At 62.4% G+C, this 12,898-nt stretch overlaps 1 protein-coding gene across 1 annotated transcript in view; it reads left to right on the top strand.

Moving 5' to 3' along the window:
• The window catches only part of MYRF (myelin regulatory factor), a 28,755-nt gene that overhangs the window by 12,687 nt on the left and 3,170 nt on the right, over positions 1 to 12,898 (top strand). The window contains exons 5-21 of the mRNA XM_052662162.1: positions 869 to 1,148; positions 1,954 to 2,204; positions 2,287 to 2,410; positions 4,327 to 4,522; positions 6,080 to 6,156; positions 6,338 to 6,448; positions 7,087 to 7,177; positions 7,536 to 7,736; positions 7,986 to 8,097; positions 8,575 to 8,684; positions 9,519 to 9,679; positions 9,752 to 9,824; positions 10,101 to 10,189; positions 10,487 to 10,555; positions 11,198 to 11,286; positions 11,396 to 11,587; positions 11,826 to 12,077. Of these exons, the coding sequence (XP_052518122.1) occupies positions 869 to 1,148; positions 1,954 to 2,204; positions 2,287 to 2,410; positions 4,327 to 4,522; positions 6,080 to 6,156; positions 6,338 to 6,448; positions 7,087 to 7,177; positions 7,536 to 7,736; positions 7,986 to 8,097; positions 8,575 to 8,684; positions 9,519 to 9,679; positions 9,752 to 9,824; positions 10,101 to 10,189; positions 10,487 to 10,555; positions 11,198 to 11,286; positions 11,396 to 11,587; positions 11,826 to 12,077 (2,478 nt within the window). The remainder of the gene's footprint in view (positions 1 to 868; positions 1,149 to 1,953; positions 2,205 to 2,286; positions 2,411 to 4,326; positions 4,523 to 6,079; positions 6,157 to 6,337; positions 6,449 to 7,086; positions 7,178 to 7,535; positions 7,737 to 7,985; positions 8,098 to 8,574; positions 8,685 to 9,518; positions 9,680 to 9,751; positions 9,825 to 10,100; positions 10,190 to 10,486; positions 10,556 to 11,197; positions 11,287 to 11,395; positions 11,588 to 11,825; positions 12,078 to 12,898) is intronic.

Genomic DNA, 12,898 nt, shown 5'->3' on the forward strand with positions numbered 1-12,898 from the left:
GCCTTATCGGGAGGGAGGGAGCGAGCCGGGGGTGGGGGTGGGGGGCCAGCGGCCGCCCAACAGGCCCAGATTATCGCTGGTCAAATACTCCCCGGCGCTGGCTATTGTTTCCCCGTGGGCGGGTGGGGAGCCCGCCCGGCCTCTGAGCAAGTGTCCCTGCCGGTGATGCCACCCGCCTGCCCGCCTGCGCCATCATGGACGCACCCTTCAGCGGTGAGTGGATGGCTGGGGGAGGCAGCCTGGGTGCAGCTGGCTGGGCCCACCGCGCCTCAGGGTGTGCTCAGGGCTGCCGCGGCCCCCAGGTGGCCAAGAGCAGAAGGATGGCAGGCAGCCTTCTCCCCATGGCCCAGAGAGGGGTCAAGAGTTCTGTTTATCTTACCAGAAACATCTCTGGAATGCCTCCTGGGGAACAAAGGGAGCTGGGGCTTCCCCCCCTCATGCTGGGGGGCTGGCCCCTGGGAGCCTGGTAGAGGGGCTGCCGGAGGGAGGAGGGGCCCACCTCCCTGCTGTAGGACTGCACTGGGGGTCCCAGGAGACTCCTTCCTGAAGTCCAGAGGAGGAGCAGGCCTGAGAGGGGCTTGGGAGAGAGCCTTGGGACGTGGGTCCTCCCCAGGGAGCTGGGCCAGGCCCAGCCCGGGGAAGAAGAGGGCTTCGATGGGGTGAAAGGCTGCCTACCCCCTGGACAGGGTCTAGCCTCCCCGCCCAGGCTTGCAGTGGGATTGGGCTGCCCAGCCTCCTCCCAGTGGGATGGGTGGGAGGGCAGCCCCCAGGCTGGGCTCAGGAGGGGGTGGGTATGAGGAGACCCTGCCCCAGGGAGAGCTGGTGCCTGGAAACCTAATGTCCACCCCCTGCCCCCTCTCTCCCACAGACCCCCATCTCCTCCGCACCATTACCCCCGAGACCCTGTGCCATGTGGGGGTGCCTTCCCGCCTGGAGCACCCGCCCCCACCTCCAGCCCACCTGCCAGGCCCCCCACCGCCCCCGCCACCCCCACCGCACTACCCCGTCCTGCAGCGGGACCTGTACATGAAGGCCGAGCCTCCGATGCCCCCCTACGCCGCCATGGGGCAGGGGCTGGTGCCCACCGACCTCCACCATGGCCAGCAGTCCCAGATGCTCCACCAGCTGCTCCAGCAACATGGAGCTGAGTAAGAGCAAGGCAGCCTCCTCAGGGTGGGGAGATGGGCTGGTGGGGGCAGGGAGGGGATGCTTGCCCAGGTCACAGAGGTAGAAAGGGGCAGAGCCACAGCCTGAACCTGGGCCGGTGCTCTTACCCACACAGCAGTGACTTTCTAACCACAGAGTCCGCAGTTTTCTGAGGAGGTTCTAGGTGTAGACCCAGAACTACTTCCGCTCTGACTCCAGCTGCAGAATTATCTTTTTATCAGTTTTGGACATTTGAGATTTCGTGAAAGATTTCATTCAAGGAAAGATTCCACTGGCAAAGCTTTTTGTAAACCAGAAGGGGAAGTGGTGCTGTGTAGCCCCCCCCAAATCATCAGCCCCTTTTCCAGGAAACTCTCCCAGCCTTGGTGGTCCAAGCCCTCTGGCTTGTTTCTGGAGGCTGCTCTCCAAAGAGCCCTCACTATAACGGGTGATGCTGAGAATGACCCCACAGGGAAGGGACAGACTCACTCATTCCACCAACGATTCTGAGCACTTGGTGCACCAGGCCAGTTGCCGGGTGTGATGGGGACACACGGGCGAGTCCGGTGTGGCCCTGCCCTGCTGGATTCCACAGCCTGGGGAGCAGGGAGGAGGGACAGACACAGGATGATAGCACAGCACGATGGGAGAGCACAGAGGTGGTAAAGATGGGGCTTCCTGCAGGAGGTGTCCACTGGGCTGGGCGTATCCTGCTGGAACAGGGCAGAGAGAGGAGCGGGGGTACTGCCCAGTGGGACAGGTCGGGGGGGCACTGGTCCCCCCATGACGCACACCTATATCCCCCAGGCTCCCCCCACACCCCGCCAAGAAGAGGAAGCACTCGGAATCACCTCCCAACACCCTCAATGCCCAGATGCTGAACGGAATGATCAAACAGGAGCCTGGGACTGTGACGGCCCTGCCCCCGCACCCAGCGCGAGCCCCTTCCCCACCCTGGCCTCCCCAGGGCCCGCTGTCACCCGGGCCTGGCTCCCTGCCCCTCAGCATCGCCCGGGTCCAGACACCCCCTTGGCATCCACCAGGTGCCCCCTCACCAGGTACATGGCTGGCCTGCTCAGGCTTTTGAGTTGGGGAGGTGGGGCCCGGGGCTCGGGGCCCATGGCCATTCCCTCTCTCCAGGTCTCCTGCAGGACAGTGACAGCCTCAGTGGCTCCTACCTGGACCCCAACTACCAGTCCATCAAGTGGCAACCGCATCAGCAGAACAAATGGGCGACACTGTACGACGCTAACTACAAGGAGCTGTGAGTGCTTCGTGCCCCTTCCCTCGGTAAAGAATCCGCCTGCCAACACAGGAGACCCGGGTTCCATCCTTGGGTCGGGAAGATACCCTGGAGAAGGAAATGACAATCCACTCTGGTATCCTTGCCTAGAAAATCCCATGGACAGAGGAGCCTGGCGGGCTACCAACCATGGGGTCACAAAAGAGTCGGACACGACTTAGCGACTAAACCACCACCACCACCCATCCCTCCTGGTCATGCCATCTGGGCAACCCCAGCCCTGGCTTCAGGATCCTAGAGCAGGGCTGGAAGCACCCTCAGAACAAGACAGTCCCTTTTCACAGAAGAGCAGGCTCAGGGCAGAGCTAGGGCTGCCACTCAGGGCTCCTGAGTCCTGAGCCAGCCCGAGGCCTCCTTAAGAAGGTGGTGTCAGCCAGGGAGGGGCCAGTGGGGGCGAGTCTGGCAGCAGTGGGTGGAGAGGGGTGTTTTCTGGCTCCTCCTCCCACTCCCCCCTCCTCCTGCATTCCAGGAAGGTAGCCGGAAGCTGAGTGTCAGGGAGGCCCTTCCAGCAAGCCCCCTCCCTGCAGGGGAGGGACCAGTGGGTGGGGGAGGACTGGTCAGAGGCTGCCCCAGCATTCCTAGCTCTGCTCCAGCACCCACCCATGCGGATTCAGCTTCCTGGGACCCGGCCAGGAGCACTCTGGGACCACTCCCCTCACTCCCACGGAAGGCCAGCGAGGGGTGAGAGCATGGCTCACCATCAGCTCACTTTGGACCTTGCTGGGACTGGGCAGGGTGTCTGGGACTTGCCTTCTCACAGCTAGTTCAGCATCCTGGAGTTGGGGGTCCCAGGCTTTGTGGGGTTGTTAGCGGAAAGCCCTCAGGGCTGGGGCAAGGAGCTGTCCAACTGATGTAGTGGCTAAAGGATCCCTTGAGACCCTATCTAGGTGTCAGGGAGAGGTCTTTGTCCAGCCCTATGGCCTGGTGAGGACCCCCCCCATTCCTACAGCCATTCTTCTCAGGTCAGCCCTGCCACCCCAGATCCCAAAGCCAGGAAGTTGGCACCTGAGGTCCACCCCAGTGTGGTACGGGCACTTTCTGGATGTTTCCTGGGTGGTCAGGCAGATGAGCGGAGCCCAGGGAGGGAGAAGCAGTGAGCCCTGCATCTTCCCGTAGATGTTAGCCAGGCCCAAAGGCTTCTCCAAGTTTGGAAACACTCTCCTTGCCCAGCTTCCTCCAGGCAGGCCTGGGCATCTTGGGCACTGCTTGTGCCTGGGGACCTGGGGGAAGGCGGGCCAACAGTCTCCCCGTGTCCTACCCCCTGGAGATCCCCCAAAGAGCCTAGACCAAGAACACCTTCCCAGCAACAGATTGGTAAACTGAGGCTGAGTCCAGGCTGCCCAGAGAGCCCCCTCCCCACCGGGTAGGAGTCAGGATGAAGATGTCTGGGGGCTTGAGCAAGCTGGTGGGCAGGGGCTGGGCCCGTGCAGAGCCGGCGCCTGGTTCCACCGTTTCCATGGCAACCAGCTGTCAGGCACAGTGAGGCTCCACAGACGCATCCCCTCTCACCCTGTCTCCCTGGAGGGAGGGGGCCTTCGGGCAGCATTCTGGGAAGAAGCCAAGTGTGGTGAGGGGCTGTCAGGGCCCCTCATCAGGAGCTCACTCCCATCCTAGGGTCTTGCCCAGCCCCCCCCATCACCGGGGCGCAGTGGTCCCAGGCATGTAAGGGAGGAATATTGGCTGAGGCATTGTCACACCAGAGCTCGATCCTCCTGGGGGGCTCAGTTTCCATTTCTGAGAAGTGGGAGCAATCCTGAGAGAGGTTTGAGGGTGGGGGCACCAGGTAGGAAGTTGGCTTTGGGACATGGGCCACAGACAGGACAGGCAAGGCAGGCCCGGCTGGGGGCCCTCGGTCGAGTGTCCTCGCCTGCCCCCAGGCCCATGCTCACTTACCGCGTGGACGCCGACAAGGGCTTCAACTTTTCGGTGGGCGACGACGCCTTTGTGTGCCAGAAGAAGAACCACTTCCAGGTTACGGCGTACATTGGCATGCTGGGCGAGCCCAAGTACGTCAAGACGCCCGAAGGCCTCAAGCCCCTGGACTGCTTCTACCTGAAGCTGCACGGAGTGAAGGCAGGTCTGGGGCTCGGCAGTGAGGGTGGGCAGGAGGCCGGGGGAGCCGAACGAGCCTGGGGTCAAGGTGAGTGTGTCCTGAGGAGATTCCTGGGGGCTGACTCCAGCCCCCTTCCCACCTGAACTCCCGTGCCCGCCCCTTAAGGGTCATGCCCCCAGCCCTTTGCTCAGTTCTGCTTCCTGTTTCCTTCTCTACCCTGTGACCCCAAGTCTGTGTGCCCAGCCAGGACCCCGCTCCTGACCCTGTTGTCAGCTGCTTCAGTATAGCATCCCAAAATGAACTCCCTGCAAACTCGCCCTCCCCAGGCTCTCCTCTCTGGGAATGGGGCTCCGGGGCCCTGGTTACCCAAGCCATGAATCTGGGACCTGCTTGCCCACCTCTCACCATGCACTAGGCCCCGCTCTCTCTCCTGGAACTTTCCACAACCTGGTCCCTTCCTCTCCTCCCCGCACCTCTGCCCAGACCAGGCCAGCCCCCTCCTTATCTGACCACCCACAGCCGGACTTCTGTTCCACCTGAGACACAGGTGGGCCCAACATTCCCATTTAAGGCCTCCAGGACCCCATCTCCCCCATCCACCCGAGCAAGGCCCTGACTGCTAGGCTGAGGCAGCAGAGGCTTTCGGGACCCCATCCTCACCCTGGCCCTGGTTTGCTGTGCCCAGTCACAGCCCCTGCCTCCCCCCAGGCGGCTCCTTCTCTGGGACGCCCTCTGAACCCCACTGCCTGCCTCCTCCCCTGGCTGACCGCTCCTTGACCTTCACCGTTCACTCTGCTGCCTCCTCTGGGACACCTGCCCTGAGGCCCGTTTTGACTTGAGGCCCCTCACTGTCCAGCACCTCCACGGTGGTGGTGGTTGATTTTGAGCCCACGAGCTCCCTGATGGCCTGGCTGCGTGTGTCTCCTTCCATGTCATGAGTGGGGCCTGGCATTGCCGTGGCTCAGCCTGTGCTCTGGAGGGCTTGAGAGGCCTGGGAGTGGGATGGGTTCTCGGGAGTGTGGTTTTGGGTGTGACTGGGTGTTTGTGGATAGGCTTCGCGGTGGCTCAGCAGTGAAGAATCTGCAGGGCAGGAGTCGCAGGAGACATGGGTTCGATCCCTGGGTCAGGAAGATCCCCTGGAGAAGGGAATGGCTACCCACTTGCCTGGAGAATCCCATGGACAGAGTAGCCTGCTGGGCCACAGTCCTTGGGGTTGCAGAGTCAGACAGGGCTGAAGCGACTTAGCATGCACGCACAGGTGTTTGTGGAGGCTGATTTGGGATGTGTACTTGGAGATGAGTGGAGTGAGTGGGTGTGAATTGGTGGCCAGCGAAGTTGCCTGTGTGTGTGTGCTCATGTGTGTGCACGTAGGTGGGAGAGTGGTGTGGGTGTGGGCTCATGGGGGGGCGTGGCGGTGTAGGAGAAGGCACAGGAGTCTGTGGGCCAAGGGAAGGGTGGGCCTCAGTTTCCCCAGGGGCTCCCACTGGGCTGGGCCTGGGCTGAGAGGCTGAGGAGGGCAGGACCAGGTGGGGAGACCCTAGGCCCTGAGGTGCCCTTGGCCTCTGCTCCTCCCCCAGCTGGAGGCCCTGAACCAGTCCATCAACATCGAGCAGTCGCAGTCGGACCGAAGCAAGCGGCCCTTCAACCCCGTCACGTGAGTGCCTGAGCCGCCGCCGGGGAGGTCCCCAGGAGGGCTCCGCTGGCAGGAGCCAAGGAGGGCCAAAGGCACCCACAACGTGCCCCTCCCACACATTCCTGACCCCGGGGCCCCTGGTGGCCTGGCTCTCCGCAGCCCCTCTTCCCTGGCCCCTGAGTACCCTGCCCCTCCTCTGCAGGGTCAATCTGCCCCCCGAACAGGTCACGAAAGTGACAGTGGGGAGGCTGCACTTCAGCGAGACCACCGCCAACAACATGCGCAAGAAGGGCAAGCCCAACCCCGACCAGAGGTGAGCGGGCTGCGCCCCTGCCCCGGAGCCCCTCCATTTCTGAAGACCAGGGGCTGGAGGGTGTCTCCCCCACTCCACCCCCGCCCCCGCCCGCCCATAGCATGCCAGAAACGGAGTCCCAGAGATTGACCCACTTCCCACATGAGGGACCTGGGTTTCAGAGCCCTTTACCACTTACGGATAGGAGAGCGGAAGCTGGCTTCCTAGCTGTTTCCGCCCCCTAGTGGAGACTCAGGTTCCTTCTCTGTAGTGCGTGCTTAGTCTCTTCAGTCGTGTCTGACTCTGTGCGACCCCGTGGACTGTAGCCCCCACCTCCCACCCCAGGCTCCTCTGTCCATGGGGATTCTCCAGACAAGAATACTGGAGTGGGTTGCCATTCCTTCCTCCAGGGGGTCTTCCCAACCCAGAGATTGAACCCACATCTCTCTGTCTCCTGCATGGGCAGGCGGGTTCTTTACCACTAAAGCCGCGTGGGAAGCCCCTCCTCTGTAGGGTGGGGTGGTCATGCTCTCCTCCAGGGTGCCCGGAGCCTGGGGGAGATGACCAAGTGCACTGTACATCTGACCCAGGAAGGCTGGTGGAGGTGGGAGGGGAATGGGGCGGGACTCTGGGCACCTCTGAGACCCTCTTGTGTCCAGGTACTTCATGCTGGTGGTGGCCCTCCAGGCCCACGCACAAAATCAGAACTACACACTGGCCGCCCAGATCTCAGAGCGCATCATCGTCCGGGTGAGGGCCACCTCCCCCCAAGGGGCTGAGAGTCCTCCCCAGACCTGGGAGAAACAGCACCCAGGAGAAATACAGGGTCCTCAGGGGTCAGGAGCTGGAGTGCTGATCCTGTGTGGCCCTGGGCAAGGTTCCCACCCTCTCAGGGCCAGTGTCTCCTTCACAATGAAGTGTGGAGGTGGCCAGGACCCGGTTGGTGGCTTTCCTGAAAGTTGCAGCCATGGGAGGACAGTTTAAGCTGGGCGTGGGGCTGTGAGGAGCTCCGGCTGGAGCTGGAGGGGTGGCTGTGGGGTTTCGCCCTTTCCCAGGGCGCTGCGCGTTCCCCAACCCCCAGGACTGAGCCAGCCCCATCTCCTGCCAGGCCTCCAATCCAGGCCAGTTTGAGAGTGACAGCGAGGTGCTGTGGCAGCGGGCGCAGGTGCCGGACACGGTCTTCCACCATGGCCGTGTGGGCATCAACACGGACCGGCCCGATGAGGCGCTGGTGGTGCACGGCAACGTCAAGGTCATGGGCTCGCTCATGCACCCCTCCGACCTGCGGGCCAAGGAGCACGTGCAGGAGGTGGGGGCAGGGTCGGGGGCGGGGACTCCATAAGCGGGGAGGAGCCTATGGCAGGGGCGGGCTGGGGCGGGGCTATCTTGTGGGCGGGGCTCCTAGGGGCGGGGCTTCAGGAAAAGGCCTTGGAGGAGGCTGGCCCTGGGTCTCTGGATCCCGCCACACTGGTGGTAGCAGGGTATACGCCCTCCACACTCCTGCCACCGGACGGGCCCAGGAGGGGAGGGGTTCAGTTGGGCCCTGGCTCCCGCGCAGGTGGACACCACCGAGCAGCTGAAGAGGATTTCGCGCATGCGGCTGGTGCACTACAGGTACAAGCCGGAGTTTGCCGCCACTGCCGGCATCGAAGCCGCGGCGCCAGAAACGGGTAAAGACCTAGGGGCTGGAATCTGGCATCTGGTAACCCTGCCCCTGTCCCTGTCCTCTGGAAACTCTGCTTCCAAGAACCCCTTCCCTCGACTCACGGAACCCCGCCCCTGGGATTCCTGGCCCTCTGGGAGACCTGCCCTTTCACCTGGAGCCCCTGCACTTTGACATTGGAAGTCTGGCACTTGTGGTCCCGGGATCCCTGCTCCTCTGTTCCCTGGATGAATCTTGCCTTTATTCTCCTGGATCTCTGTCCCCTTTCCCTTGTGGTCCTTACTTCCGAGAATCTGCCCCTACCCGCACCTACCCCTCGGAACCCCACACCTTGATCCCTGGAACTGCCACCCTGCTCCAAGGCTCCCTGGATCTCAGATCTCCAGCTCCCAGAATTTCACCCTCACCAGTCCCAGCCCCTGCCTACATTATGGTGCTGTGGGCAGTTTTCCCTCCAACACACACTTGGTTTGTCCCTCCCCAGGTGTCATCGCTCAGGAGGTGAAGGAGATCCTGCCCGAGGCTGTGAAGGACACAGGAGATGTGGTCTTTGCCAATGGGAAAACCATAGAGAACTTCCTGGTGGTGAACAAGGTCTCTGGGTGGGGGAACTGGAAGGAGCCCAAAAGGCAGAAGGGTGGACCAGCTGGAGGGCATTCAGCAGCCCCTCGCACAGAGACAGGGCACTGAAGTGCAGAGAGTCGGAGCATCCCCTCACCCCAGTCTTCTCTCATGCTGCTTCTAGAGCCCCCTCCCCACCCCACAGGGAGAGGGGGAGGTGGGAGATGAGGATTTGGCCCATCTGTGGCTGTGTGATCAAGGGCAAGAGGAACCTCCTGAGAGTCAGCCTCCTCTCCTGCAAAAGGAGGGAAACGCTCGTTACAGCTGAGAACGTCTCTTGGTGTTTTGTTGTTCGGTTGCTCAGTCACGTGCGACTCTTTGTGACCCGTGGACTGCAGCACATCAGGCTTCCCTGTCCTTCACCATCTCCCAGAGTTTGCTCAAATTCATGTCCATTGAGTCGGTGATGCTATCCAGCCATCTCATCCTCTGTCATAGGGTTATGGCAAAGTTTAAACACGTACGTGGTTTGTTGAGGATGATGTTTGTAAGTTTCCTGGCATGAGGCTGGGTGCCAGTGAGCATGCCCTAGGTCTTGGCCTCTGCTGAAGTCTCAGACACCGTGTCCATCAGAGGGGGAGATGGAGGCGGGAGGCTCTGAGGACCACAGAGTTCTGTCCACGGGTGGGGAAAGGTGGAGAGGTGGGATGGTGTTCAGAGGCAGGAACAGGGAGCTGGGGGAGCTGAGGCTGGACGAGAGGTGAGGCTGGCCTGGGTGGGGCTTCGAGGGCTCCCTTCTGCTCCCCCATGGGCCTGGGCCTCCCAGGGGCTGACTGTGCCCTCAACACTGGCCATCCCCCGCGGCAGGAGCGCATCTTCATGGAGAACGTGGGTGCCGTGAAGGAGCTATGCAAGCTGACGGACAACCTGGAGACGCGCATCGATGAGCTGGAGCGCTGGAGCCACAAGCTGGCCAAGCTGCGGCGTCTTGACAGCCTCAAGTCCACCGGCAGCTCGGGCGCCTTCAGGTGGGGGTGCGGGCTGGGGGAGGGCCTGACCCCCTTCCCACGGGCACCTCTGACCTGGTCCTCTTGCTGTAGCCATGCAGGGAGCCAGTTCAGCCGGGCGGGCAGCGTCCCCCACAAGAAGAGGCCCCCCAAGGTGGCCAGCAAGGTGAGGGTGGGCAGGATGGGGGGCAGGCTGCACTGGGGCCTCCCTGTCCTCATGGAGCCTTTCCAGCTGGTGCCTCTCCCAGTTCACTGACTAGAAGCACTTCCTCGTCTCTCCCTTCCCAACCCTCTAGCTCCCCCAGCTCCCGGTTCCTCCTCCCTCTCCCTCTGTCCGCTGCGGGGATGGGGAGATGTCCCCCACCTCCAACAGAGCCCACGGTGGGCAAGACCGCGGGCTCCCTAAGTCTGGGCCTTTGTCCCCTTTCCTCTTGGTCCTCAGTCATCATCTGTGGTCCCAGACCAGGCCTGCATCAGCCAGCGCTTCCTGCAGGGAACCATCGTGGCCCTGGTGGTCGTCATGGCCTTCAGGTGACTGGTCCTCCAGACTCTGGGGGTGGCCGGCTCGGGGCATTGGGCTGCCCGCAGGCCCAGGCCTCGGGGAGCAGGAGGCCGTGGCCCGGGAGATGAAGTGGCTGAGCTCTCGGGGAAGGAGCAGGGGGCTGCCTCATCCTGTCTCCTCCTCCCCCTGGGACTGGGGAGACCCACATACACCCATCCCTTTGGGAGCCTGTCCCCTGGGACCAAAAGCCACAGGCCCTCATCCTGGGGAGAGGGCGCTGGGCCGTGGCTCCGGCTCTAACGACCGCCCTTTCCTGCGGCTCCCAGCGTGGTGTCCATGTCCACACTGTATGTGCTGAGCCTGCGCACCGAGGAGGATCTGGTGGAAAGTGATGGGTATGTCCCTGGAGGCCTGGCTACCAGCTGTCACCAGGCCAGGTGGGGCTTGGGTGGGCGGCCAGGGTCAGAGGAGCCCTGGAAAATGTCTCCTGTAAAGGGGGTTCCACCTCAAGATCTGACCCCGCTGGGGGTTTGTGGGGGGAGCGGTGGTGGGTCAGAAGGTCCCCTGGTTTGGGGGGGGAGCAGCTGCTTCGCTGTCCTGCTGAAGCTGGTATTGCTCCCTGGCCTGCTCAGTGCTTCTCCAGGTAGCTGGGCCTCTGCAGGGCCCAGGTCAGAGCAGGGGGTGGGGGAAGGAGGGCCAGGGTGGGGCCTTGGGCTCTTCTGCCCACTGTCACCCTCAGCCCTTGGGCCATCTCTGACCGTGTCTTCTCTCTCTCTCCTCCCCGTGCCTACCCCCGTTTCCTCTCTGCCGCCCCTTAGCTCTTTTGCCGTGTCTACTTCCTGTCTTCTGGCCCTGCTCCGGCCCCAGCACCCTGGGGGGAGCGAGGCCATGTGCCCATGGTACGTGTCTGGACCAAGCCCTCTCCCCGCTGCCTCCTTTCTGCCTTCCTTGTCCACCTCCTCGCATCCCTCCCGCTTCTCTGTGACTCCCAGCCCAGGCTCGCCCAGCCCCTCTGAGCTCAGCCCACCCTTCCCCAGCAGGTCCAGCCAGAGCTTTGGGACCACTCAGCTCCGACAGTCCCCTGTGACCACTGGGGTGCTGGGCCCACAGCCCTCTCTGCTGCTGGGTGCGTGCCGGGGGTGGGTTTGCAGGGGGTAGGATGGGGAGCAGTGGGTGTGTCCTGGGCGGGGAGCTGTGCTGACCCCTCTGGCTCATACAGCCTCTGGTTTCCTCAGGTACCACTGGCCCGACCCACTCAGCCCCAGCTCCAGCGCTCCGCACCTTGGACCTCTGCTCTACCCACCCCTGCCCGGTCATTTGCTGCTCCTCGCCCAGCCCCACCCCCTCCACCGACCATGGTCTGGGCCCCAGCTTTAATCCCGGTAGTGGTCTCAGCCCTAGTCCCAGCCCCTCCACCAACCGCTCAGGTATGGCTCACCTGGGGCCCAGGGTTAGGCTTGAGGGGTTTTTACATGAGGCCTAGGAAAGGCCCCAAAGACCCATTAGTGGGAGGGTTTGATCTCCTGGAACCCAAATAAGGTTCTGGAAAAAGATTGAGACCAAGAGACAGAAGGGAGTGACCTGGAGCCCCGTGGGGCCCTTGAGACAGCTGGATAGGAGGTTGCCCACGCCCTCCTCTCAGCCTGGGCCTGTCTCTCTCCACAGGCCCCAGCCAGATGGCCCTGCTGCCCGTCACCAACATCAGAGCCAAGTCCTGGGGCCTGTCAGCCAATGGCATTGGCTACTTCAAGCATCCAAAGAGCTCGAACCCCATGGCCAGCCCTGTGGTCCCCTTCCCTGGGGGCCAGGGCAAAGCCAAGAACGGCCCCAGCCTCGGTCTCCATGGCCGGGGCCGCCGAGCGGTTCCCGAGCCTGGCCTGAGCCCTGCTCAGCCCACGCAGGCCCGGAGCCAGTCAGGTACCTGCCCGACCCTCTGCCCAGTTCAGCCCATCACCAGACTCCCTGGGTGCAGAGTTGTCAGTCCACATTCACTGAATATGACTGAGCCCCAGGAATCAGGCCACGCTGATTCTGTAGCCTTGTATCGATGGCCTTGGTTAATCCTCAGAACACTCCCGTGAGAACAGAATCGTCCCCATTGTTCACACGAGGAGATGGAAACTTGGGTGAAGTGACTTCCTAGGATCATAGTCTGTTAGCGGCAGAGATGGAATTTGATCCCGTGTCTGCCTGGCTCCTTCTGTGTCACCCTGCCAGGGCAAGGAGGGTGCTGTGGTCCCCCCCCCCCCCAAGTTTTCCAAACCTCAAACTTTTGATTTTAGCAAAGCTAGAGAACCCTTTACTGTATTCATTTTCAAACTGGGTGTCTCCGAACTTCCCCCACTGTCCACCCCAGGCTGCCTAGGAGGTGGAAGGGGAGGCTGAGAACCTTCCTGGTTTCAACCAGGCACCTCTGGCTCTAGGTACTGGGCCTCCTCATCAACTTTCATTTGATGGGTTTTGTGGCTTAAAGAAAAAAAAAAAAAAGCTTTGAAACTGCTTTGCTGAGATTGAAGTTCAAAGTGATGGGGAAACCCCACGAGGTAGATGCTCGCCAGGCAGCATTTCCTGGGTCCCTGCTCTATGGCTGGCTCTGTACAGGGCACCCGGGGGTGATGGAGACAGATAAGCCCTGCCCCCGAGGGCTTACAGACACAAACAGCAGTGTGGTGAGGCTCCCCTCACCTGTCCTGAGGGGACACAGAGGTGGCTTGGCGACTGGGGAGGGCACAGAATCT

Source organism: Budorcas taxicolor, chromosome 25 (genome assembly GCF_023091745.1).
Source record: "Budorcas taxicolor isolate Tak-1 chromosome 25, Takin1.1, whole genome shotgun sequence".
NCBI classification, from domain to species: domain Eukaryota; kingdom Metazoa; phylum Chordata; class Mammalia; order Artiodactyla; family Bovidae; genus Budorcas; species Budorcas taxicolor.